Source organism: Salmo salar, chromosome 04 (genome assembly GCF_965601325.2).
Source record: "Salmo salar chromosome 04, fSalSal1, whole genome shotgun sequence".
Taxonomy (NCBI): domain Eukaryota; kingdom Metazoa; phylum Chordata; class Actinopteri; order Salmoniformes; family Salmonidae; genus Salmo; species Salmo salar.
In genome coordinates this window covers 56,175,044-56,198,729 of record NC_138294.1, presented here as the reverse complement: position 1 = coordinate 56,198,729, position 23,686 = coordinate 56,175,044, and the positions used below count along the sequence as shown (strand labels likewise).

Sequence of the window (23,686 nt, the reverse complement as noted above, 5' to 3'; positions counted from 1 at the left end):
AGCTCTAATGTTATATAACATAGTACAGTCTTGTGTGGAGGCCTGAGCACTATAGCTAAAGTCTGGGTCTGTCATGTGGTTGTTCGCCCACCAGGCCCTGCAGAATGGTGCCCCCACCCAGATGGAGCACATCAAGGCAGCCACCATAGAGTAACCTCACTCAGGTGAAGGAGACCGCCAGGAAGACCACTTCCAGGACCTGAAGAGCAGGTTCATGACCTTCTATGATACCGTCTCCACGGCCATGAAGGCATAAAAACCTCAGATCCTGGTGAGATAGGATTTCCCCCTCCTCCCTCAACTGTGTAACACACACACACTCCTCACAACAAGAAGTGCTGAGACTCGCACACACTATCTGTAGATTGTCTCCACAGTAATGTGCACCTTCACAGTGTGATTCCATCCACATGAAAATCCACATGAACATGGCCTGTGTCAGTGTCATGCTTACAGTTGCTTGATGAAAGAAACTTGGTGTACCTGATAAAATATTTCTCTTGGATCTCTACTCCAGAGATGACATCTTGTCAATGAAATACAAAAGGTCTCCAAACCATTACACCAGTATTTTTTCTTTTATCGTTCTCTTTCATCACATATGTTAATTAAACAAGTCCAAATAGTTATTGCCATTTCCCTTCCACTAAAAGGTATTTCCTGCTCATTCAAACAAGTTAAGTTCAAGGACTCATAATTCATATGTGACTTTTAGTAAGGCACTTATTAACATAACACTTTAGTGTATTTTTAGACATAGAAAAAAAACATTTTACACAGAATCGTGGAAGTTAGAAACATTATAAACATAGAAAATGCTTGGAAGTTAGAAATAACATACTGGTAAAATAACATACATGTAACAGTTGATATAATTATGTCAAAGGGTATCAGAGGTATATTTGACAAGAAACCACACTGCTTGTTCAAAAGGGCATACATAACAAACATCATAACAAACATGATATCCCTATGGGTTAAATCAGCAATGTTAAAAATAAAGTTCTGGTCGTTGCCAGATTATCACTGCAGTTGTTTTAACACAAGATGTACTAAATGATCTACATAAAGTCAACTATGGATATAGGGATGAATAATATGAATGACTTCTGTTTATTTGTGTCACATAGGTGAATAGTAATACGTCACCAGGACTGCTCTGTGTAGGTGAGAATCACATGTCACCATCTCCCACTTCAGTTCTGTGAAGCTGACCAGACCGTTATCAGTGTTCCTCTCCCTTCAGGTCTTCTGTTGTGTTCTCCCGTTCGGTCTTATCTGCTACTCCTTTCACTTGGCTGGACAGAAGGGACAGGCATTGTACTTGCTCGACTGCAGCCATACACTGATGCACTGAAAACACAGACAGAGGCAAATCATCAGCTTTCCATCAGCTAAAAGTGCCTCACTAGTTTAAGAATGTAGAGTCAGGGTTATAGCAATGTAAAAGGAAGCATCATCTTATTGTGGACAGTATTGTGTACATATATTGTGTACATATGAGGAAGTCTTAGGGTAGGCCTCACCTCCTCAACACTGTGTAGTTTGCAGTAATACCAAGTGTTTTTTTAGTGTAGGACTTACATCCTTATGTACAGTGTGGGTGCAGCTCAAGGGGTGGCTGGCTGTCTGCTTCCAAGTGTTTCTGGCACATCAAGCACAGCTTACGATTACTGACAGCCACAGGCTGGTGAGAGAGACAAGTAGTACATCAATAGGCAAACATACATGAGTTATGTACATCTCGTCACCCAAGTCTAAAATTCTCAAACTATGGGTTGTTAGTGCCCTCTGCAGGTTGGTAGTGGTTTGTACCTGTGGGGGCCTTGTCTGGAAGACCTGGGCCACTGCAGGTCTCTGAGGGGGATGTGTGGGTCTCTGGATGGGGCCTGGAGGGTGCTGGATTGGGCCTGGGTGGCCAGGAATGCCCCCGTCTGCAGAGGGGAGGCCTGATAGGCCCTGGAGCCTATGGAGGATAAGGGTTAGGTTAAGGTTTAGGACCAGGGATCATCGACTAGATTCAGCGACTAGATTCAGCTGCGGACCAATTTTTTCTTCAGCGGATGGGTAAGGGGGCCGGACCATAATTGTAAATAATTTGTGACTGCAGATTGACCGCAAGAAGCCCCAAACCAAATGTAATATTTGAATTAAAACATTCATTTCAAACCTTGCTTACATTTGTATATGATCACATACAGTATCTCTATTATGTGTGGGAATACTCTGGAACAGATTTACAAAATGTTTCTCTTGGAGCTATATATATAAATAAATGTCCAACAATGAAAATGCAACCAACAAAAAAAAGACAGTATTATGTGTGGAGGCCTGTTGGGGAACCCCTGTTGGAGAACCCTGGTTTAGACTGTGTTGGTGTGTGCGCCCTAAGTGTGTATGTCTCAGTGTGAGTGTTAATGACTGTCCTACCGGTTTCTCATTTTGTGCCAGTCTCTGTGCCACCTGCTTTGTGACGGTCATCAATAGACATGCCAGCCATGGTGCCTCCCGAGAATTCTTAACTCTGCTGCAGAACTGACATAAGCTGGGTTCTGGAGGGAGACTGGAGGGAGAGAGAGGGAGGTAAACTGAAAGAATGAGACCATGGCTACCAAATAGCGAGTTTTCGCCCACTCCCGGAAAACCTTTGTCAAAGCTAAGGATCCGGATCACGTGTTATAGGAATTAGCGGTAAATGTACTACTGGTGATATATGTAATTGGGGAAATGATAATACACTAACAATCAAATGCAAACAATTCATACAATGAAGTTATGAAACAATGAATGTGCAGAAATTGGTGGGAGAGCATGCATTCTGGAGAGAGATGTGCATTGTGCAGCCACACTCCCCTTCTTTGACTCGTGCCATCCCCGCAGGACTCTGCCTCCGCAATGGATTAGTTCACTGAGATGGGCGCGAATAAGACAGGTGTCCTCGTGGGGCCATAGAAAAATATATATATATTTGCTACTGCCTCAAACGGAAAAAAAATCTTGGTCGACGAACAGCCTAACGACCAAACAATCGACTAGTCAACTAATTGAGGTCAGGACCCTAGTCCCCGACACATTGACTAGTGACCTAGTCAACTAATTTGAGGTCAGCCCCTAGTCCCGACACATTGACTAGTGACTAGTCAACTAATTGAGGTCAGCCCTAGTCCCGACACATTGACTAGTGACTAGTCAACTAATTGAGGTCAGGCCCTAGTCCCGACACATTGACTAGTGACTAGTCAACTAATTGAGGTCAGCCCTAGTCCCGACACATTGACTAGTGACTAGTCAACTAATTGAGGTCAGCCCTAGTCCCGACACATTGCAACGGAGCAGAAAACAATCAGTGTTGTGTGTGATAATGTAGGAACATTTTTATAGTTGCTGCCATATCGTAGCCACTAGCCAGAGTTCCTGGAAAAACAATGTAACTTCCCACTTTAGTTTTGCATTGGGGCCAAAAAAATGATCTGTGTTTTAACCACAGTCCCTACTAACTGCTACTTCGCTTCTCAATGATCATGCATGTACCTATCTGTTCCACCTCTGGGCCGCAGAACATTCTAGGCAACCCGAGCATGTGTATCCGGACCGGAAACCAGAGTCTGACAACGGGTGAGTTCGTTTAGCGTCGCCCAGCACGCTATTATTCCTAACTACCGCTTTAGACTGCCTACTATTTCTGATGATTATCTTCATAGTTATGCTGCCTTATCGTAGCGAGAGTTGCTGAAAAAAAGAACTAGCCAATGTTTGCAATGATAATGAGAAAATAATCACTATTTTGACTGCCTGTATGTCTTGCGTCTGTTTGATACGCTTGCCTACATATACAACAGACAAAAAGGTTTGTACGAACATGTCGCTCATGTATTCCGTGTACAACATGATAGCTGCATGTAGCCTAACACACCTCCTGAAAAAATAACCTGAAATCGAGCAGAAGCAGAGTGCGCATCAGCTACGTAATCTCTGTATCAATAGCCACGGCAAGTCAGGTTCCGGGAAAACTGGAACCGCAGCCACTCCGTATTGATTATAGTCTGCAAGATCTTTTACTGACCAGTACATTCAGAGTAAGTGACTGACTTTGATCTCACCTGTTGCACTGTGGAAATCTGTCCCCCAGTCTCTTCAGCAAATTGTCCAGTTTGCCAGCAGCGGGGGGGTTATTGGAGGGTAGGGACTGGGCGGAGGCTATGGTAGTGGTGGACTGGGAGACAGGTGGAGCGGCTGGGTGTTGGGCTGGAGCGGAGGCAGGGGGAGTGGAGGGGGCAGGTGGGGGGGTTACTCTGGCTGGGGCTCTGAAAGCAGCACGGTAGTGCTGCTGGGGTGTGAAGGTCATCCCCATGGCTTTAGGAGGACCCATCTGGAAATGTTGAAAAAGGGGGCAGGGTGCATATCATCAGACTCATCAACAAGTCCACCTGGCATTGACTGTCTTTGTCAGAATCAATTGCACACACACACACACACACACACACCATGGGGACCTGGGGTAAGGGTGGTAATGTGATTCCAGGGAGGCTTTCCATTGGTTGGCCCTGTTGCAGCAAATGAAGGTAATCCTTGAACTGACTCTGGGAGAGAGAAAGAAAGGACGAGGGGACAGTCAATCAAGTCCCCTAGTTGTCTAGGGGAAGTTCAACCCCCTAGTCGAGTTCTTAACACAGTATTGCCACTTTCTTATCGCTCACCTGTAGTCCCGCCAAACTGCTGTGAACCACAGCCACATTATTCTCCCACTCCAGCCTGTGGTGCATGTTCTGCTGTTGGGAGGGGTCTAATCTGCAGACAGAGGGAACACAACCAATCACTGAAGCACAGCCTTTATGGGAGAAGTTACAATATACAGACTATATCCAGCTTTGGTCATAAGGTCATGCTCAGTACAGTACCCAAGTGAGTTTATGTATTGGTCAGCCTCTTTCAGCCAGTCGTCCACCTGAGACATGGTCACATCTCTCTGCATTTCCAGAGCTGCAATCTGTTGAACATAAATCAGAAAACAAATCAGGGTTAATCCCTGATTGTCTTTAAATCCAACTCCATGGAGACAAGTGTGGCTAGGTGAATGAGAGTGAACGTTCAGGGTCATAGGGTTGTGATGGTTGACTTATTGAGTTAATAAATATGTACAGACTGACCTCCTCCAGTAGAGCTCTCTGTGTGGTCTCCTCTGACTCTTTCTGTAGACGCTCCATCTCAGTGTTCAGGTCTGCTAGCTCCCGCTCCCACATCAGCCTGGAGATGATCACAGTAGGTGTATTGTATAGCTATATAATGTGGACTAGTATGTGTTGTCTATAGTTAGGTTATAAGTGTAGGGTTAGGAGCGTGGCTCAGTGTCTTACTTCTCCTGGTTCTGCTCTTCTATGAGCAAAGCCAGCTTCCTGGTGGTCTCCTCCAGCTCCTGAGACAGTCTGGTAAAGGCACAGACAGAGGAACATGGCTGACAGGACATAATGTCACAGTTTTGTCTTTTTCCACCTTCTCACTTTCTCTCCTTTACCTGTTCCTCTCCTCCTCCATTTTGCTTTTCTCCACGCTGAGCTCCTGCTTCTTGACAGCAAAGTTCTTGCGGGTGGTCTTGCAGCAGTTCAGCTGAAGCTTCACATGCAGGGACTCAATTTTGTCCAGCAGCACCTAAAAATATTAATGTTTTCACTCACAGGTTAAAAGCCCAAAGACGTAATGACACAATTAGGCTTATACAGTGCATTCGGAAAGTGTTCAGACCTCTTTACTTTTTCCACATTTTGTTGTGTTACAGCCTTATTCTAAAATGGATTCAATTGTTTTATCCCCTAACCAATCTTCACACAATACCCCATAATGACAAAGCAAAAACAGTTTAAATGTTTGTACATTTATATATATAAAAAAATAATTAAATATCACATTTACATAAGTATTCAGACTCTTTACTCAGTACTTTGTTGAAGCACCTTTGGCAGCGATTACAGCCTCTAGTTTTCTTGGGTATGACGCTACAACCTTGGCACACCTGTATTTAGGGAGGTTCACCCATTCTTCTCTGCAGATCCTCTCAAGCTCTGTCAGGTTGGATGGGGAGCATCGCTGCACAGCTATTTTCAGGTCTCTCCAGAGATGTTCGATCGGGTTCAAGTCCGGGCTCTGGCTGGGCCACTCAAGGACATTGAGACTTGTCCAGAAGCCATTCCTGTGTTGTCTTGTTGGAAGGTGAACCTTCGCCCCAGTCTGAGGTCCTGAGCGCTTTACATCAAGGATCTCTCTATACTTTGCTCCGTTAATCTTTTCCTCAATCCTAACTAGTCTCCCAGTCCCTGAAAAACATCTCCACAGCATGATGCTGCCACCACCATGCTTCACCTTAGGGATGGTGCCAGGTTTCCTCCAGACGTGACACTTGGCATTCAGGGCAAAAAGTTCAATCTTGGTTTCATCAGACCAGAGCATCTTGTTTCTTATGATTTGAGATTCTTCAGGTGCCTTTTGGCAAACTCCAAGCGGGCTGTCATGTACCTTTTACTGAGGAGTGGCTTCCGTCTATCATAAGGCCTGATTGGTGGAGAGCTGCAGAGATGGATGTCCTTCTGGAAGGTTCTCCTATCTCCACAGAGAAACTCTGGAGCTCTGCAGAGTGACCATTGGGTCCTTGGTCACCTCCCTGACCAAGACCCTTCTCCCCCGATTGCTCATTTTGGCTGGACAGCCAGCTCTAGGAAGAGTCTTGGTGGTTCCAAACTTCTTCTATTTAAGAATGATGGAGGCCACTGTGTTCTTGGGGACCTTCAATGCTGCAGACCTTTTTTGGTACCATTCCTCAGATCTGTGCTTTGACACAATCCTGTCTCGGCGCGCAACAGACAATTCCTTCGACCTCATGGCTTGGTTTTTGCTCTGACATGCACTGTCAACTGTGGGACTTAATATAGACAGGTGTATGCCTTTCCAAATCATGTCCAATCAATTGAATTTACCACAAGTGGACTCCAATCAAGTTGTAGAAACATCTCAATGATGATCAATGGAAACAGGATGCACCTGTGCTAAATTTTGAGTGTCAACGCAAATGGTCTGAATATTTATGTAAATAAGTTCTGTTTTTTATTTTTAATACATTTGCAAACATTTCTGAAAACCTGTTATCGCTTTGTCATTATGGGGTACCGTGTATAAATTGATAATTTGTATTTATTTAATACATTTAAGAATAAGGCTGTAACACAAAATGTGGAAAAAGTCAAGGGGTCTGAATACTTTCCGAATGCACTGTATGTAGCCTACAGCACAGAGACGTGCGTGTGAACAGACCTGCTGCTGGTGGACCCCCTCATCCTTCTTCTGCACCAGGCTGTCTACTTGGCTGCCATGATCAGCCTCATCCTCCTCCTGGTGCTTCATCAGCTCCTCATACTGCATGGCCAGGTGGGTGCTGTACTCATCCACTGACCGCTGCAGAGAGAGAGAGAGAGAGAGAGAGAGAGAGAGAAAAGCAAGGAGAAAGAGCATGAGGGAGAGAGAGGGTTGAGAAAAATAGGAAGGGAGGAAAGATAGGAAAAAGAGAGTGAGCGAGGGAGGAAAGAGGAGAAAGAGAGAGGAGACATGTAAGGAGAGTAAAAATGAAAGAGGTTGTCAACGTCTGTGACACACAGAAGTTGTGTGTGTGTTACCACAATAATAACCCCATGCATGCACCCAGAGTTAACACATTACCATCAGTGACTCCCAATCCAGATCTGTATTAACATCTTTGTCTGCTGTCCAGGCGTCTGTCTGCAAGATACCAAATACTTAGGATTACTTGCTGTCACATATGTTCACGATTCACTTTCGGAAATTACTTATGTCCTATACCAACGTATACTACCTGAACGTCTTGCCCCTCCTGCTTCTTCTTGTGGGTGACATGGAGTCCATCCCCCGAGGCCAGCTTGTCCAGCTCCCCTACAGATTCCGAGGTGTAGCCAGGCTCGGACCAAGGGTTGGACTGGTTGGACCAGGGGTTGTATTGCTGCTCAGGGTTTCCCGTGGCGGAGGTTTCGCTGGGAGACAGAGCTAGGGTAAATATTTCGTGAGGTACTCCGCTCTTGATATACCAGCATGTCATCACCCACTCCTCATAAACAACAGCCCCTACGATAACAGTCACCGCACTTACCGCGCCATGTCCTCCTCCAGCGCCAATCCCCAGTCGATGTCGTCCATCGTTAGCTAGCTAGGTAGTTAGTTTGTTTCTTCGACTACAAATGAAAATGAAACAGCCGTAAGCTTGTTAGGAAACTTAAACTTAAATGACAATGTACATTTTAGTAGTCATGAAAAACGGCCAATTCATATTTTGAATTGTCTGTTTCCTCATCCCACATTGGAAAATTATAAACATTGCACGTTTGATGACGTGAACTTCCGGGTAAACACACGCAGATCATTGCTACGCTTGCGCGGGCGCCGTCCAAATGAGTTTATTCATTATGTTTGACATGCTTGTGATTCATGTTGTCCAGAGAGAGGCGAGTTTGTCGTGAAGGTATGCAAAATATGGTATAATTGGTAGACAAATAATGTAGCTTCAAATTATGTCAATTGTAATTCCTACATGACCACTACAGAAGTGTCATAGTAAAAAGTGTTAGGCCTGCATGTGAAAATGTCATGGGATGCATTTAATGTATTTATTGGTAGTTGGTAGACCACTGGTGGAATCCATATCCTGGGCCCTGTTTCAGAAAGCAGGTTTAACAAACTCTGAGTTTAAACCTGAACTCTGGGTTGACTAACTCTGAGCTGTCAAACTCAGAGATTTCAGTTTCAGAACAGGTGATAACTCAGAGTTGATTGAACTAATTGTTAAGTTAAACCTGAATAAAGCATGTGCACGAGGAGGTAAAAAGCCCTCATCAATGGAACACAGATAACATGATTGATCATAGCAACAGCAGAAAAAAGGGCTTGAACCTCCTGCTTCTTACAGTGGAGTTAGAAATATTAATGAATGTGTATGCAGAATGAGTTTATATTTAAGAAAAAAAGCAATACAGTAGCAGCAGCAAAGGAATATGAGCTGGCATGGCAGAAAATTGCTGACCGAGTCAATGCGTGAGTATTAATTGAAAAAGTTTTATCTCGAGTGCTCCACTTATTCAACATTTGTGTGTGTGTGTGTGTGTGTATGTGTGTGTGTTTTAATATTTATGCAGGTGCAACCAAACAGGCACAAAACGTACTTGGCAGCAACTGAAGATGAAATATAAAAATATACTTCAAACAGGTAAGGTATTATTTCATTACAAGCAATTGTGATGTTGTTTAGCCTACCCTACCTAATTAAACAACATGTGATATATTTAAGTAGTTAGTGAAATTGCCTAAGCAAAAAAAGTACATTTTTCAGCCATCCCAACACTGCCAGTATTTCATATTGTCTATTGGAAAGTAACACCTAAATGCCTTTTTGCATGTCTCCAAATGTGTGCTTACTGGACATGTTCAAATTTGACCTCCATTATAGCCAAAAGAAAAAGTCTGAGGGATGAAAAACAGGTGGGGGACCACCACTCAAAGGCTGAGTAGATGGCCCTCAGTCAAAACAGTGGGTGACCTATTGCTGAAGGCATCTCTGGAGGAAGCTCATCTGACCCAACCACCCCCCCAGGACAAGGGCCTACATAAGCGAGTAGTTATTCAAATTAATGATATATGTACATTCATATTTTTGACAGTGTTACCTCAGTGACACCCACCCATCCATCTTAGACACAACGTGGCACACTGATTTTCTTGAAGCGGTACAATTCTTTGTAATTGACTACTGTTACTTTTTCAGTTTCTTAGTTGTCCTTCAGACATCATAATCTATTTTAAGGTGACTCAGTTATACATTCGAAAAATTGATGTGGCCTACACACTGTTGTAAAAACAAAATTCAAATTAGGTGGGGCACTTTTCTGGGTATAGTTATTATTTAACTGTCTAATCTTCATCTTCTACCAGTTACTGATGGTGTAATCTGTCTGGTGAAGCCTTAAGCCATAAGACCTCCATTTAGTTGTAAGTACACTTAATACTCCACAGATTTGTCATAATAGGTTAGAGTAGAACCAAAATGGTTAATTTTCATTACAGGAGGATGATGGAGACACCTTTGTCAGCTGCCACAGAGAGGGAAGATACAGGGAGGCCTATTGAAGTTCACACCTTAACAATAACATCTAACAGTTGATGATAGTTTTGTACCATAATAAAACGTGGTACCTTCTTTTTCTCTAACAGCAATGCTGGAATTTACAATGAGGAAGAGGGGAGTCCATCCACTTCCACAGCACAACTTACCTCAGTAAGATGTTGTTCAGCATTGGCCCATTACTTAGAATGAAACTAAGTAGACCTGGCACTGTGAATTTCAATGTCATTTTTTTGTGTTCCTATAGCTCCCTGTGAAGCAGCTGTACAAGGTGTACTTAGAGAAACAAATTGAAAAATGTAATTTAGATATTGACCACATAAGGCTACAGATGCAAAAGATAAAAATAGAAATACAACTGCTGGAACATCAGTTTTTGTGGGAGAGGTGGATGATTTGACTTGTTTGAACAACATAAAAAATAACTACTGTACTGCATTTGTACTTGCAGGAAATAAAGAAGACTTCATAAAAAGAAAGGCATATTGTCTTTATTTGACACTGGGGAGGTGATGGGTCAATCAGAAATGATGGTAGCGTATTGTGTCTCTGACTGTCTCTCGTGTGTCAGTGGGGTGGTCAGGATGGTTATCAGGATCGTTATCAGGATCGTTCACTGGTTGAGTAGGACATTGTTCTCCTCTAATTGTGGAGAATCACACATGAGGTCACATGTCCTTTCTGGGGTGATCCTGAGCCTATGAAGGCACTGAAACCGGGCCTTGAGCATCCCAATGGTCATCTCTACCCTGGCTCGTGTCCTGCAGTGAGCCAAGTTCTAACGTTGCTGTGGGCCGGGCTCAGGATCAGGGTTGGCAGGGGTACCCTCTGTCAACCAACAGGTAACCATTGAACTCTCCTATGATAATATGAGGATACAGTTAATTTTTAGTTGCAATAGAAAGAAACAAAATATTGATTATAATAGGATATAGCTATATACACTGCTCAAAAAAATAAAGGGAACACTTAAACAACACAATGTAACTCCAAGTCAATCACACTTCTGTGAAATCAAACTGTCCACTTAGGAAGCAACACTGATTTACAATACATTTCACATGCTGTTGTGCAAATGGAATAGACCACAGGTGGAAATTATAGGCAATTAGCAAGACACCCCCAATAAAGGAGTGGTTCTGCAGGTGGGGACCACAGACCACTTCTCAGTTCCTATGCTTCCTGGCTGATGTTTTGGTCACTTTTGAATGCTGGCGGTGCTTTCACTCTAGTGGTAGCATGAGAAGGAGTCTACAACCCACACAAGTGGCTCAGGTAGTGCAGCTCATCCAGGATGGCACATCAATGCGAGCTGTGGCAAGAAGGTTTGCTGTGTCTGTCAGCGCAGTGTCCAGAGCATGGAGGCGCTACCAGGAGACAGGCCAGTACATCAGGAGACGTGGAGGAGGCCGTAGGAGGGCAACAACCCAGCAGCAGGACCGCTACCTCCGCCTTTGTGCAAGGCGGAGGTAGCCAATTGGAGGTATCCAATTGAGCATCTGGGACATTATGTCTCGCTCCATCCACCAACGCCACGTTGCACCACAGACTGTCCAGGAGTTGGCGGATGCTTTAGTCCAGGTCTGGGAGGAGATCCCTCAGGAGACCATCCGCCACCTCATCAGGAGCATGCCCAGGCGTTGTAGGGAGGTCATACAGGCACGTGGAGGCCACACACACTACTGAGCCTCATTTTGACTTGTTTTAAGGACATTACATCAAAGTTGGATCAGCCTGTAGTGTGGTTTTCCACTTTAATTTTGAGTGTGACTCCAAATCCAGACCTCCATGGGTTGATAAATTGGATTTCCATTGATTATTTTTGTGTGATTTTGTTGTCAGCACATTCAACTATGTAAAGAAAAAAGTATTTAATAAGATTATTTATTTCATTCAGATCTAGGATGTGTTGTTTAAGTGTTCCCTTTATTTTTTTGAGCAGTGTATAACTCACCACGGGCAAATATAACTCCGTGTACACTCATGAACAATTTGCGAGTCATGCACAGACCCAGGCCACTTTGCTTCCACGTTGCTGATGATGTGGGCTGCATCACATATGATCTTCACAGTGCAGAACAGTAATTAGCTGTATTGTGAAGTATCTTTCATTTGAAATGCTAAAGACTACTATTTAGGCCTACCTGCACATTAATGCTGTGGAAAGACTTCCTATTCAAATAATCTCCTTCATTTACTGAAGGAGCTGTGATAGGAATATGAGTGCCATCTATGCAGCCAATCACACCTGGAAACCCTAAAATATATCAAATTAACTGATTAGTGCTTCATGTCTCAAAGCTTCATACTAAGTAAATGAATTATTGCTTAGACTGATACCTGCAATTCTGAAGAATCCTTCTTTGATGAGTCTTCTGGGTCTGTGACTTGTGAACACCACAAAAGTGTACAGTAAACGTTTCAGTGCAAGAGTCACATTTGTGACAGCCTGACAGACGGTTGCCTTGGAAATATGCTCAGCGTCACCGACGTCATATAGCAAACTCCAGTCGGCAAAAAAATAAAGTGCAACACAAAGAATTTGTTCAGAACTGAGAGCATGTCCACGATGTGTCAAATTAACGACATGAGGGCTGAGAATATTGTTCAGAAGAATGATCGATTGTACAGAAACACTCAAACAGATAATCATCAGTGAATGATAAAACATTCAAGCAGGGTCTGATCACCCTCTCCCGATGGAGATTTCTGCAGTGTTTGTGTTTCAGTATCAACTAGCTCTTCAAGGAAAGGACACGCCATGTCTGACACCCGCAGGCTTTAGCTAAAGAGGAGGAGAAACTCGGGGTTTGTTGAAAACCTTCCAGGGAGCAGGTTAGCTTCACAGAGTATGTTGCCATAGTAACTGACTCAGAGTTAAGCTGAACTGGCTTTGTGAAACAGAAAACCCAGAGTTTCCTTCAACTCCGAGTCAACTAACTCTTGAGTTTTCACTAAACCCGCTTTCTGAAACAGGGCCCTTGATGACTACAACACTAAATCTAGTATCTAATTCCGCGTTCAAGTGCTAGTCAGAACAAGGAAACTCTGAAATGTTCGACTTGCTAACTAGTTGTCATTATACACGTGTCACGTTCAACGAATCAGCAAGTCGGAAATGTCTGCGTCTCATAGTTTCAACCTGCGTGTGAACATGGCATATCGACAGCTAACCTAACCAAATATTGTCTATTGACAAGATAGTCAAGTGACCACACTAACAATGGAAATACATGTCCTCAAAGATGGAAGGCAGGCAGGAGGAGGATAGATCAGGTGGGACCATTCTAGCCAATGAGAGGGCAGATACACCTGTGAACAAACAGGCCATAGAGATACATACAACTTTGTATCTGTGCCATTATACTATAGCGTCTGTGACGGCATAGGCAGCGCCATTGAGGCCCTCTCAATTTTCAAATAATACATTTTCTTTTTCATTGGCTGATTGCTCCCAACTCATAAGAATACCCACCAAGTAGACTACTTAAAAATTGTGGAAGCTCTCAATGGCAATGTCCATACTAAAGCGGTTTATATCCAGTATGAGCCCTCTATCTTCTCTATGACAACAATACAGTTGCCAAAATGCCACGTGCATCCACTTATATCAGTGCATTCGTAACAACCAAACCATTATGAAATGTATATTTAATCAAATAGGCCTCATGTAGGAAATTACCACATTCGACACTGATTGAACTACATATAAAAAATCCTCACTTCATGGACTTATTTTCGTGGACAGATTTTGGGCTGAGTAAAACGTCTCGCTTCGCCTCTCCCTTTCTGACCTAACGTAGCAGGCTTAAAAGAAACTAGCAAACCTCACAGCCACTAGAGTGCATAACCTATCGTCAATAATTCTTTTCTTTCTGACTTCTGCTTAAAATGAATGAACCATAGTGAACACTTACACTGCTGTCCCTGAACAAGTGATTGATGGACAGACAGGCACTCCTTACACCACCTGATTCCAGTGCTAATCTCATGTCCTGACCTAGACTATGAAAATCATAATCTCTACAAATATATTTTTTGTTCACCAAATTCAACACTGTCATTGACCTACATACAAATATGTTCATGGACAGACTTCTCGCGTCCTCTCTGGCTAGTTTCATGTTACTTCACATTCTCCGTGTCTTAACTAATTATTGGGAAAAACACTGTTATAACCTACTATCTGTGGGTAGATAGGCCTACAGTATATGCTTAGGATATAGGCGTACAATGATTGACATGGAATACAGATCTTTTGACCACAAATCAGATGTAAATTATTGACATATTGTAGGTAGACTCCATAATGGGTGTATACAATGGTTTTCAGAAGAAATACATTTTGGGGGGGGGGGGGGGGGGGGGGTTCTGCTGTGATAGGCTAAAATAAATGCTGATAGTGTTCTCCAGTGAGGGGAAGGAAGAGATGAAGGAGATGTAGAGGAGGAGCCGACAATGACTGCTTTGCTTACTGTTGTTTGCTGTTTCCCTGGTGACCAAGCCATATCTGATGGTCATGTTAAAGATAGCACCTCTACAGACTACACTGAACAAAAATATAAACACAACATATAAAGTGTTGGTCCAATGTTTCATGAGCTTATTTCTCTCCTATGTCCCAGGCCCACCTATAGCTCCACCCCTGCCCAGTCATATGAAATCCATAGATTAGGGCCTAATGAATTTATTTCAATCGACTGATTTCCTTATATGAACTGTAACTCAGTAAAATCTTTTTAATTGTTGCATGTTGCGTTTTATATTTTTGTTCAGCGTAACTGAGCATTCACATTCTCTCAAGATGCTGAAATAAATAAATCATATTTCTCCACTCCTATTTCAGAGTACATTTTTCCTACATTTGGTGTATACTTTTATGGCTAGAAATGCTTAAGGCTATGTGAGACGTTATAGACCTACAGTCATTGTCAATATTTCAGTTTCCATTTAACCCATCTGAAAGTAAGCTGCTCCAGTTCCCTTGAACTTCACTATTTGAAGTCCTGAACTTTCGAATTTGTATAGCACCTCACAATCATCCTCTTTTACCACTTCACCAAATCTTTCCAAAACACATTAGCCTACTTTTCTGGCCATTTCTTCTCTTTATTTACAACTCTCCATTTCACTGCTTTTCTCGTTTTGAATTAAACTCTGACATTTTTTTCGCTTTTGTGGATTGACGTAAACCTTTTCTGCCTGTTCCCAAAAGCGATTGGCGTGTAGGCTAACCTGGTTGACGCACTTCTTTTTTAACTTATTTTGTACATAATGTTGACGCTACCGTCTCTTATGACCGAAAATAACTTCTAGACATCATGACTACGATTACTCACCACGGACTAGCAGAATCCTTTTTTTCCTTTCACGACTCTGACGAGAAAAAAAGCGAAGCATATACTGCTTCCTCGGGAACAGGCCCCCGATCCCCGTGATCTGCGTGAAGAGGAGGTGGAGAAAGAGGGGCCGAAGGGCGGGCTGCCTTCTGAGAATTCATAGGCAATTAAATAAACGCCCACTTCCCTCCATTCTGCTAGCAAACGTGCAATCCTTGGAGAATAAAATCAACGAGTTACGCGGAAGATTAAACTACCAACGGGACATTAAAAACTGTAACATCTTATACTTCACAGAGTCGTAGCTGAACGACGACAACAGTAGCATACTGGTTATACGATGTACGATGTACCGGCAGGATAGAACAGTGGCGTCTGGTAAGACAAGGGGTGGTGGACTATGTATTTTTGTAAATAACATCTGGTGCACGATATCTAAGGAAGTCTCGAGCTATTGCTCGCCTGAGGTAGAGTATCTCATTAAAAGCTGTAGACCACACTACCTACCGAGAGAGTTTTCATCTGTATTCTTCGTAGCTGTTTACATACCACCACAATCAGAGGCTGGCACTAAGACGGCATTGAATGAGCTGTATTCCACCATAAGCAAACAAGAAAACGCTCACCCAGAGGCGGTGCTCCTCATCCTGTTAAATGTGCAACCAGAAGAAAAGGAACTCTGGACCACCTATACTCCACACACAGAAACGCATACAAAGCTCTCCTTTGCCCTCCATTTGGCAAATCTGACCATAAATCTATCCTCCTGATTCCTGCTTACAACTAAAAATTAAAGCAGGAAGCACCAGTGACTAGATCAATAAAAAAGTGGTCAGATGAAGCAGATGTTAAGCTATAGGACTGTTTTGCTAGCACAGACTGCAATATGTTCTGGGATTCCTCCGATGGCATTGAGGAGTATACCACATCAGTCATTGGCTTCATCAATAAGTGCATCGATGACGTCGTCCCCACAGTGACCGTACGTACATACCTCAACCAGAAGCCATGGATTACAGGCAGCATCCGCACTGAGCTTGGTCTTTTACCGAATCAAATCAATTGTATTTGTCACATGCGCCGAATACAACAGGTGTAGATCTTACAGTGAAATGCTTACTTACAAGCCCTTAACCAACAATGCAATTTTAAGAAAAATAAGTGTTAAGTAAAAAAAATAGATAATTAAAAAAAATGTAAAATTAAAGTAACAAATAATTAAAGAGCAGCAATAAAATAACAATAGCGGGAGCACCGGTTAGTCGAGGTAATTGAGGTAATTTGTATATGTAGGTAGAGTTGAAGTAACTATGCATAGATAATAACCAGAGAATAGCAGCAGCATAAAAAAGTTGGGGTGGGGCAATGCAAATAGTCTGGATAGCCATTTGATTAGCTGTTCAGGAGTCTTATGGCTTGGGGATAGAAGCTGTTAAGAAGCCTTTTGGACCTAGACTTGGCGCTCCGGTACCGCTTGCCGTGCGGTAGCAGAGAGAACAGTCTATGACTAGGGTGGCTGGAGTCTTTGACAATTTTTAGGGCCTTCCTCTGACACCGCCTGGTATAGAGGTCCTGGATGACCGGAAGCTTGGCCCCAGTGATGTACTGGGCCGTATGCACTACCCTCTGTAGTGCCTTGCGTTCGGAGGCCGAGCAGTTGCCATACCAGGCAATGATGCAACCAGTCAAGATGCTCTCGATGGTGCAGCTGTAAAACTTTTTGAGGATCTGAGGACCCCACCACATCTTTTCAGTCTCCTGAGGGAGAATAGGCTTTGTCGTGCCCTCTTCACAACTGTCCTGGTGTGTTTGGACCATGATGGTTTGTTGGTGATGTGGACACCAAGGCACTTGAAGCGCTCAACCTGCTCCACTACAGCCCCGTCGATGAGAATGGGGGTGTGCTCGGTCCTCTTTTTCCTGTAGTCCACAATCATCTCCTTTGTCTTGATCACGTTGAGGGAGAGGCTGTTGTCCTGGCACTACATGGCCAGGTCTCTGACCTCTTCCCTATAGGCTGTCTCATCATTGTCGGTGATCAGGCCTACCACTTTTGTCCCATCTGCAAACTTAATGATGGTGTTGGAGTTGTGCTTGGATATGTAGTCAGGAGTGAACAGGGAGTACAGAAGGGGACTGAGCACGCACACCTGCGGGGCCCCCATGTTGAGGATCACCGTGGCAGATGTGTTGTTACCTAACCTTACCACCTGGGGGTGACCCGTCAGGATGTTCAGGGTTCAGTTGCAGAGGGAGGTGTTTAGTCCCAGGGTCCTTAGCTTAGTGATGAGCTTTGAGGGCACTATGGTGTTGAACGCTGAGCTGTAGTCAATGAATAGCATTCTCACATAGGTGTTCCTTATGTCCAGATGGGAAAGGGCAGTGTGGAGTGCAATAGAGATTGCATCATCTGTGGATCTGTTGAGGCTGTATGCAAATTGGGGTTGGTCTAGGGTTTCTGGGATAATGGTGTTGATGTCAATTAATTAATCACATTTATTTGTAAAGCCCTTTCTACATCAGCCAATGTCACAAAGTGCTATACAGAAACTCAGCCTAAAACCCCAAACAGCAAGCAATGCAGATGTAGAAGCACGGTGACTAGGAAAAACTCCCTAGAATGGCTGGAACCTAGGAAGAAAACTAGAGAGGAAAAATGCTCTGAGGGGTGGCCAGTCCTCTTCTGGCTGTGCCGGTTGGAGATTATACGAGTACATGACCAAGATGTTCAAATGTTCATAGATGTCCAGCAGAGTCAAATAATAATAATCACAGTGGTTGTAGAGGGTGCAACAGGTCAGCACCCTATTAAGGGGGCTGAGTCACTGGCTTACTGGTGCTCTTCCATGCCGTCCCAAGGAGGGGCGCCAACCCGGACAGGAAGATTATGTCAGTGACTCAACCCACTCAAGTGACGCACCCCTCCTTGGGACGGCATGGAAGAGCACCAGTAAGCCAGCGACTCAGCCCCCTTAATAGGGTTAGAGGCAGAGAATCCCAGTGGAGAGAGGGGAACCGGCCAGGTAGAGACAGCAAGGGCGTTTCATCGCTCCAGTGCCTTTCCGTTCACCTTCACACCCCTGGGCCAGACTACACTCCATCATAGGACCTACTGAAGAGATGAGTCTTCGATAAAGACTTAAATGTCAAGACCGAGTATGTGTCTCTCACATGGATAGACAGACCATTCTATAAAAATTGAGCTCTATAGGAGAAAGCCCTGCCTCCAGCTGTTTGCTTAGAAATTCTAGGGACAAGAAGGGGGCCTGCATATTGTGACCGTAGTGTACGTGTAGGTATGTACGGCAGGACCAAATCGGAAAGATTGGTAGGAGCAAGCCCATGTAATGCTTTGTAGGTTTGCAGTAAAACCTTGAAATCAGCCCTAGCCTTAACAGGAAGCAAGTGTAGAGAGGCTAGCACTGGAGTAATATGATAAAAAATGTTGGTTCTAGTCAAGATTCTAGCATCCGTGTTTAGCACTAACTGAAGTTTATTTTGTGCTTTATCCAGGTAGCCAGAAAGAAGAGCATTCCAGTAGTCTAATCTAGAAGTGACAAAAGCATGGATTAATTTTCTGCAGCATTTTGGACAGAAAATGTCTGATTTTTGCAATGTTACGTAGATGGGGAAAAAAGCTGTCCTTGAAACAGTCTTGGTATGTTCGTCAAAAGAGAGAGTAATGCCGAGGTCCTTCACAGTTTTATTTGAGACAACAGTACAGTACAACCATCAAGATTAATTGTCAGATCCAACAGAAGATCTCTTTGTTTCTTGGGACCTAGAACTAGCATTATCTGTTTTGTCCGAGTTTAAAAGTAAAACATTTGCCGCCGTCCACTTCCTTATGTCTGAAACACAGGCTTCCAGGGAGGGCAATTGTGTGGCTTCACCATGTTTCATCGAAATGTACAGCTGTGTACCGTCCACATAGCAGTGAAAGTTAACATTATGTTTCCGAATGACATCATCAAGAGGTAAAATAATAATGAAAACAATAGTGGTCCTAAAACGGAACCTTGAGGAACACCGAAATGTACAGCTGATTTGTCAGAGGACAAACCACCTACAGAGACAAACTAATATCTTTCTGACAGATACCAGGCCAGAACTTGTCCATGTAGACCAATTTGGGTTTCCAATCTCTCCAAAAGAATGTGGTGATCCATGGTATCAAAAGCAGCACTAAGGTCTAGAAGCAAGAGGACAGATGCAGAGCCTTGGTCTGACGCCATTAAAAGGTAATTTACCACCTTCACGAGTGCAGTCAGTGCTATGATGGGGTCTAAAACGAGACTGAAGTGTTTCGTATACGTTGTTTGTCTACAGGAAGGCAGTGAGGAAGGCATTCCTCTCAAATTTTTCTAAAAATGTTGAGAGGAATGGGAGATTCGATATAGGCCAATAGTTTTTTATATTTTCAGAATCAAGGTTTGGCTTTTTCAAGAGAGGCTTTATTACTGCAACTTTTGGTGAGTTTGGTACACATCCGGTGGATAGGGAGGCATGTATTATGTTCAACATATGAGGGTCAAGCACAGAAAGTAGCTCTTTCAGTAGTTTAGTTGGAATAGGGTCCAGTATGCAGCCTGAAGGGTTAGAGGCCATGACTATTTTCATCAATGTGTCAAGAGATATAGTATTAAAAAACTTGAGTGTTTCCTTTGATCCTAGGTCCTGGCAGTTTCATGCAGACTCAGGACAACTGAGCTTTGGACAAATACACAGATTTAAAGAGGAGTCCGTAATTTGCTTTCTAATGAAGTTCATTAATTTATCACTGCTGAAGTGAAAGCCATCCTCTCTTGGGGAATGCTGCTTTTTAGTTAGCTTTGCGACAGTATCAAAAATACATTTTGGATTGTTCTTATTCTCCTCAATTAAGTTGGAAAAATAGGATGATTGAGTAGCAGTGAGGGCTCTTTGATACTGCACGGTACTGTCTTTCCAAGCTAATCGGAAGACTTCCGGTTTGGTGTGGCTCCATTTCCGTTCCAACTTTCTGGAAGCTTGCTTAAGGGCTCGGGTATTTTCTGTATACCAGGGAGCTAGTTTCTTATGACAAATATTTTTTTGTTTTTAGTTCCTCAGTTAGGTGGTTAACCGATTTTTGTACTCTGACGTCCTTGGGTAGGTGGAGGGAGTCTGGAAGGGCATCTAGGAATCTTTGGGTTGTCTGAGCATTTATAGCACGGCTTTTGATGATCCTTGGTTGGGGTCTGAGCAGATTATTTGCTGCAATTGCAAACGTAATAAAATGGTGGTCCGATAGTCCAGGATTATGAGGAAAAACATTAAGATCCACAATATTTATTCCACGGGACAAAACTAGGTCCAGAGTATGGCAGTGAGTAGGTCCGGAGACATGTTGGACAAAACCCACTGAGTCTTTTGGAGTGGGTCTGTGGACATTATCATGTGAATATTAGTCATCCAAAATTATAATATTATCTGCCATGACCATAAGGTCCGATAGGGATTCAGAGAACTCAGTAAGGAACGCTGTATATGGCCTAGGTTCCCGCTTCTTGAAAGCAGCAGCTCTAGCCTTTAGCTCAGTGCGGATGTTGCCTATAATCCTTGGCTTCTGGTTGGGGTATGTACGTACAGTCACTGTGGAGACGACGTCATCGATGGACTAATTGATGAAGCCAGTGACTGATGTGATGTACTCCTCAATGCCATCGGAAGAATCCCGGAACACATTCCAGTCTGTGCTAGCAAAACAGTCCTGTAGCTTAGCATCTGCCTCATCTGACCACTTTAGAATTGAGCGAGTCACTGGTGCTACCAGCTTTAGTTTTAGCTGGTAAGCAGGAATTAGGAGGATAGAATTATGGTCAGATTTACTAAATGGAGGGCGAGGCAGAGCTTTGTACGCATCTCTGTCTGTGGAGTAAAGGTGGTTTAGAGTTTTTTTCCCTCTGGTTGCACATTTAACATGCTGGTTGAAATAAGGTAAAATGGATTTAAGTTTCCCTGCATTAAAGTCCCCGGCCACTAGGAGCGCCTTCTCTGGATGAGAGTTTTCCTCTTTGCTTATACAGCTCATTGAGTGCAGTCCTAGTGCCAGCATTGATTTGTGGTGGTAAATAGACAGCTACGTCATTCAGCCACGACTCGGCGAAACATAAGATATTTCAGTTTTTAATGTCCCGTTAGTAGGATATACGTGCTCGTAGTTTGTCTATTTTATTATCCAATGATTGTACATTGGCTAATAGGACTGATGGTAAAGGCAGATTACCCACTCGCCGTCGGATCCTTACAAGGCACCCAGACCTACATCCCCGTTATCCCCGTCTCTTTCTTCTGCGAATGACGGGTGTTACGGATACAGGTATCCTGTGTGTATCCTGTATGTGTATTTCTTTTCTCTCCTCCCCTCACAGGTGACAATCATCATTCCCCAATCAGTCGTCAATCAGTCGCTAATCAGAAGACACCTGCTCCTTTTCCCTCAACCAATCACATCCCTTTCCCTTGGTATAAAACCCCAGTCAGTTGTTTTCTCTGGAGCTCACTCGCTCTCTGTAAATTCAATCTCATGCTCTGTGTCCGTATCTCTCTCTGGATTGATCTCTCTTTTGTATTGCTCCTACATGTCACATTTGTCTGGTTATCCTGTGAGTTTTTTGTTGTTTGACTGTTTTTTTGATGGTGGGAACAGGGGGTACCAAGACAAGTCGCCCATGGGCATACATTACCCGTAGGAATACTTTGTCTAAATACACTAGTTAGAACTGGGCAGACCACCCACTGTATTTTTGGTTAGTTAGCTAGCTGTTACTGAAATAGGCTAGTCTAGCTTAGGGGTGTTTTTATCTTATTGTTTCTTTCCTTGGGTCCAGCTCAGCCCCTTTTCCCACACCCCCAATACCGTGTGTTTAAAGAAATAAACCTTAAGAGTTTGACGGTAGATTTAAGTTGTCTGTGGTTCTTGTTCTCACTGTTCCTTTCCACTATTATAATTTGCATGGGTTATGTTAAGGTCTCGTCTCCATCCCCCCTAGACTGCAGGGCCAAAGGGATTCGTAACAACGGGGATGAGGGCCTTGTCGGGCGTCTGAAGTAAATCCTTCGCGTCCGACTCGTTAAAGAAAAAATCTTCGTCCAGTACGAGGTGCGTAATCGCTGTCCTGATATCTGGAAGCTCTTTTTGGTCATAAGAGATGGTGGCAGAAACATTATGTACAAAATAAGTCACAAATAAGGTGAAAAAACACACTAACACAATTGGTTAGGGAACATAAAAGGTCAGCCATCTCCTCCGCCGCCATTATTATTCTATTTTCCAAATCTTCTCTATACCACCCCTACCTTGTCACAACACAACTGATTGGCTCAAACGCATTAAGAAGGAAAGAAATTCCACAAATTAACTTTTAACAAGGCACACCTGTTAATTGAAATGCATTCCAGGTGACTACCTTATGAAGCTGGCTGAGAGAATGCCAATATTGTGCAAAGGGTGGCTACTTTGAAGAATCTAAAATATATTTAGATTTGTTTTACACTTTTTTTGGTTACTACATGAGTCCATATGTTATTTCATAGTTTTGATGTCTTCACTATTATTCTACAATGTAAAAAATTGTAAAAATAAAGAGAAACCCTTGAATGAGTAGGTGTTCAAACTTTTGACTGGTACTGTACATTTGCCAAATTTTCAAAATTGTGTTGTTTAGGAGTGCAAGGGCAAATTGCATATTTTCATTAGGGAACGCATACTCTGTGAAGTGTGTATGTGCAATAACTACATGCACACTTCAGAGTATGCGTTCCCTAATGAAAATATGCAAATAAATGCTAGAACGCGCAAATAGGATCTCGCTAGCTCGTACTTGGCTCCGCCCACCTCCTTGCTTGATCTTCCCACTATGATTTGCTCCAATTGGAATCGACAGGCTCTGGTCTATATTGAGGTAGTTATAAATATCTTTGGTTCGGCCCTAAAGCTTAAGCTTAAGCACAAGCACTAATGCCAGATAGCCTAAAATAATGAAAGAAAACACTCAATGTGGTTTATATATGAATTATACATTTATGGATTTTTTAAGGTATTGTTTTCTCTGTATTCAACCCTCCCACCACCCACCCGCCCTTCAGCCACACAATATTTAATGACCCTAAAGCCGCCCACCCCACGGGTAACATATGTGTTCTGCTGTGATAGGCT

At 43.2% G+C, this 23,686-nt stretch overlaps 1 protein-coding gene and 2 long non-coding RNA genes across 5 annotated transcripts; 1 reads left to right on the top strand and 2 right to left on the bottom strand.

The window, feature by feature from the left end:
* Nucleotides 1-554: 554 nt before the first annotated feature.
* On the bottom strand, nt 555-8,402 carry LOC106603359 (RING finger protein 214). 2 transcript variants are annotated; one of them, XM_014196933.3, is made up of 15 exons: nt 8,147-8,402; nt 7,856-8,030; nt 7,702-7,761; nt 7,300-7,440; nt 5,513-5,646; nt 5,355-5,423; nt 5,148-5,244; nt 4,899-4,987; nt 4,698-4,788; nt 4,485-4,580; nt 4,101-4,369; nt 2,431-2,552; nt 1,816-1,966; nt 1,585-1,687; nt 555-1,353 (listed from the first exon to the last, which is right to left on the bottom strand). In XM_014196933.3, exons 1-12 carry the CDS (start codon nt 8,191-8,193, stop codon nt 2,519-2,521), a joined length of 1,302 nt encoding a protein of 433 aa, XP_014052408.2. In that variant the 5' UTR covers nt 8,194-8,402; the 3' UTR covers nt 555-1,353; nt 1,585-1,687; nt 1,816-1,966; nt 2,431-2,518. The 2 variants fall into 2 exon arrangements, with proteins under 2 accessions (XP_014052408.2, XP_014052409.2); XM_014196934.3 differs by having other exon boundaries at nt 4,494-4,580.
* Nucleotides 8,403-8,408: 6 nt separating this feature from the next.
* LOC106603360 (uncharacterized) lies at nt 8,409-10,641 on the top strand. Of its 2 annotated transcripts, XR_001328402.3 has the most exons (5): nt 8,409-8,515; nt 9,186-9,256; nt 9,497-9,661; nt 9,979-10,035; nt 10,258-10,641. It is a non-coding gene; the product is annotated as an uncharacterized LOC106603360 (long non-coding RNA). The 2 variants fall into 2 exon arrangements; XR_001328401.3 differs by lacking the exon at nt 9,979-10,035 and having other exon boundaries at nt 8,414-8,515.
* Nucleotides 10,642-10,643: 2 nt separating this feature from the next.
* Nucleotides 10,644-13,419, bottom strand: LOC106603361 (uncharacterized). Its single transcript, XR_001328407.3, has 3 exons — nt 12,509-13,419; nt 12,313-12,425; nt 10,644-11,027 (listed from the first exon to the last, which is right to left on the bottom strand). It is a non-coding gene; the product is annotated as an uncharacterized LOC106603361 (long non-coding RNA).
* Nucleotides 13,420-23,686: the final 10,267 nt, after the last annotated feature.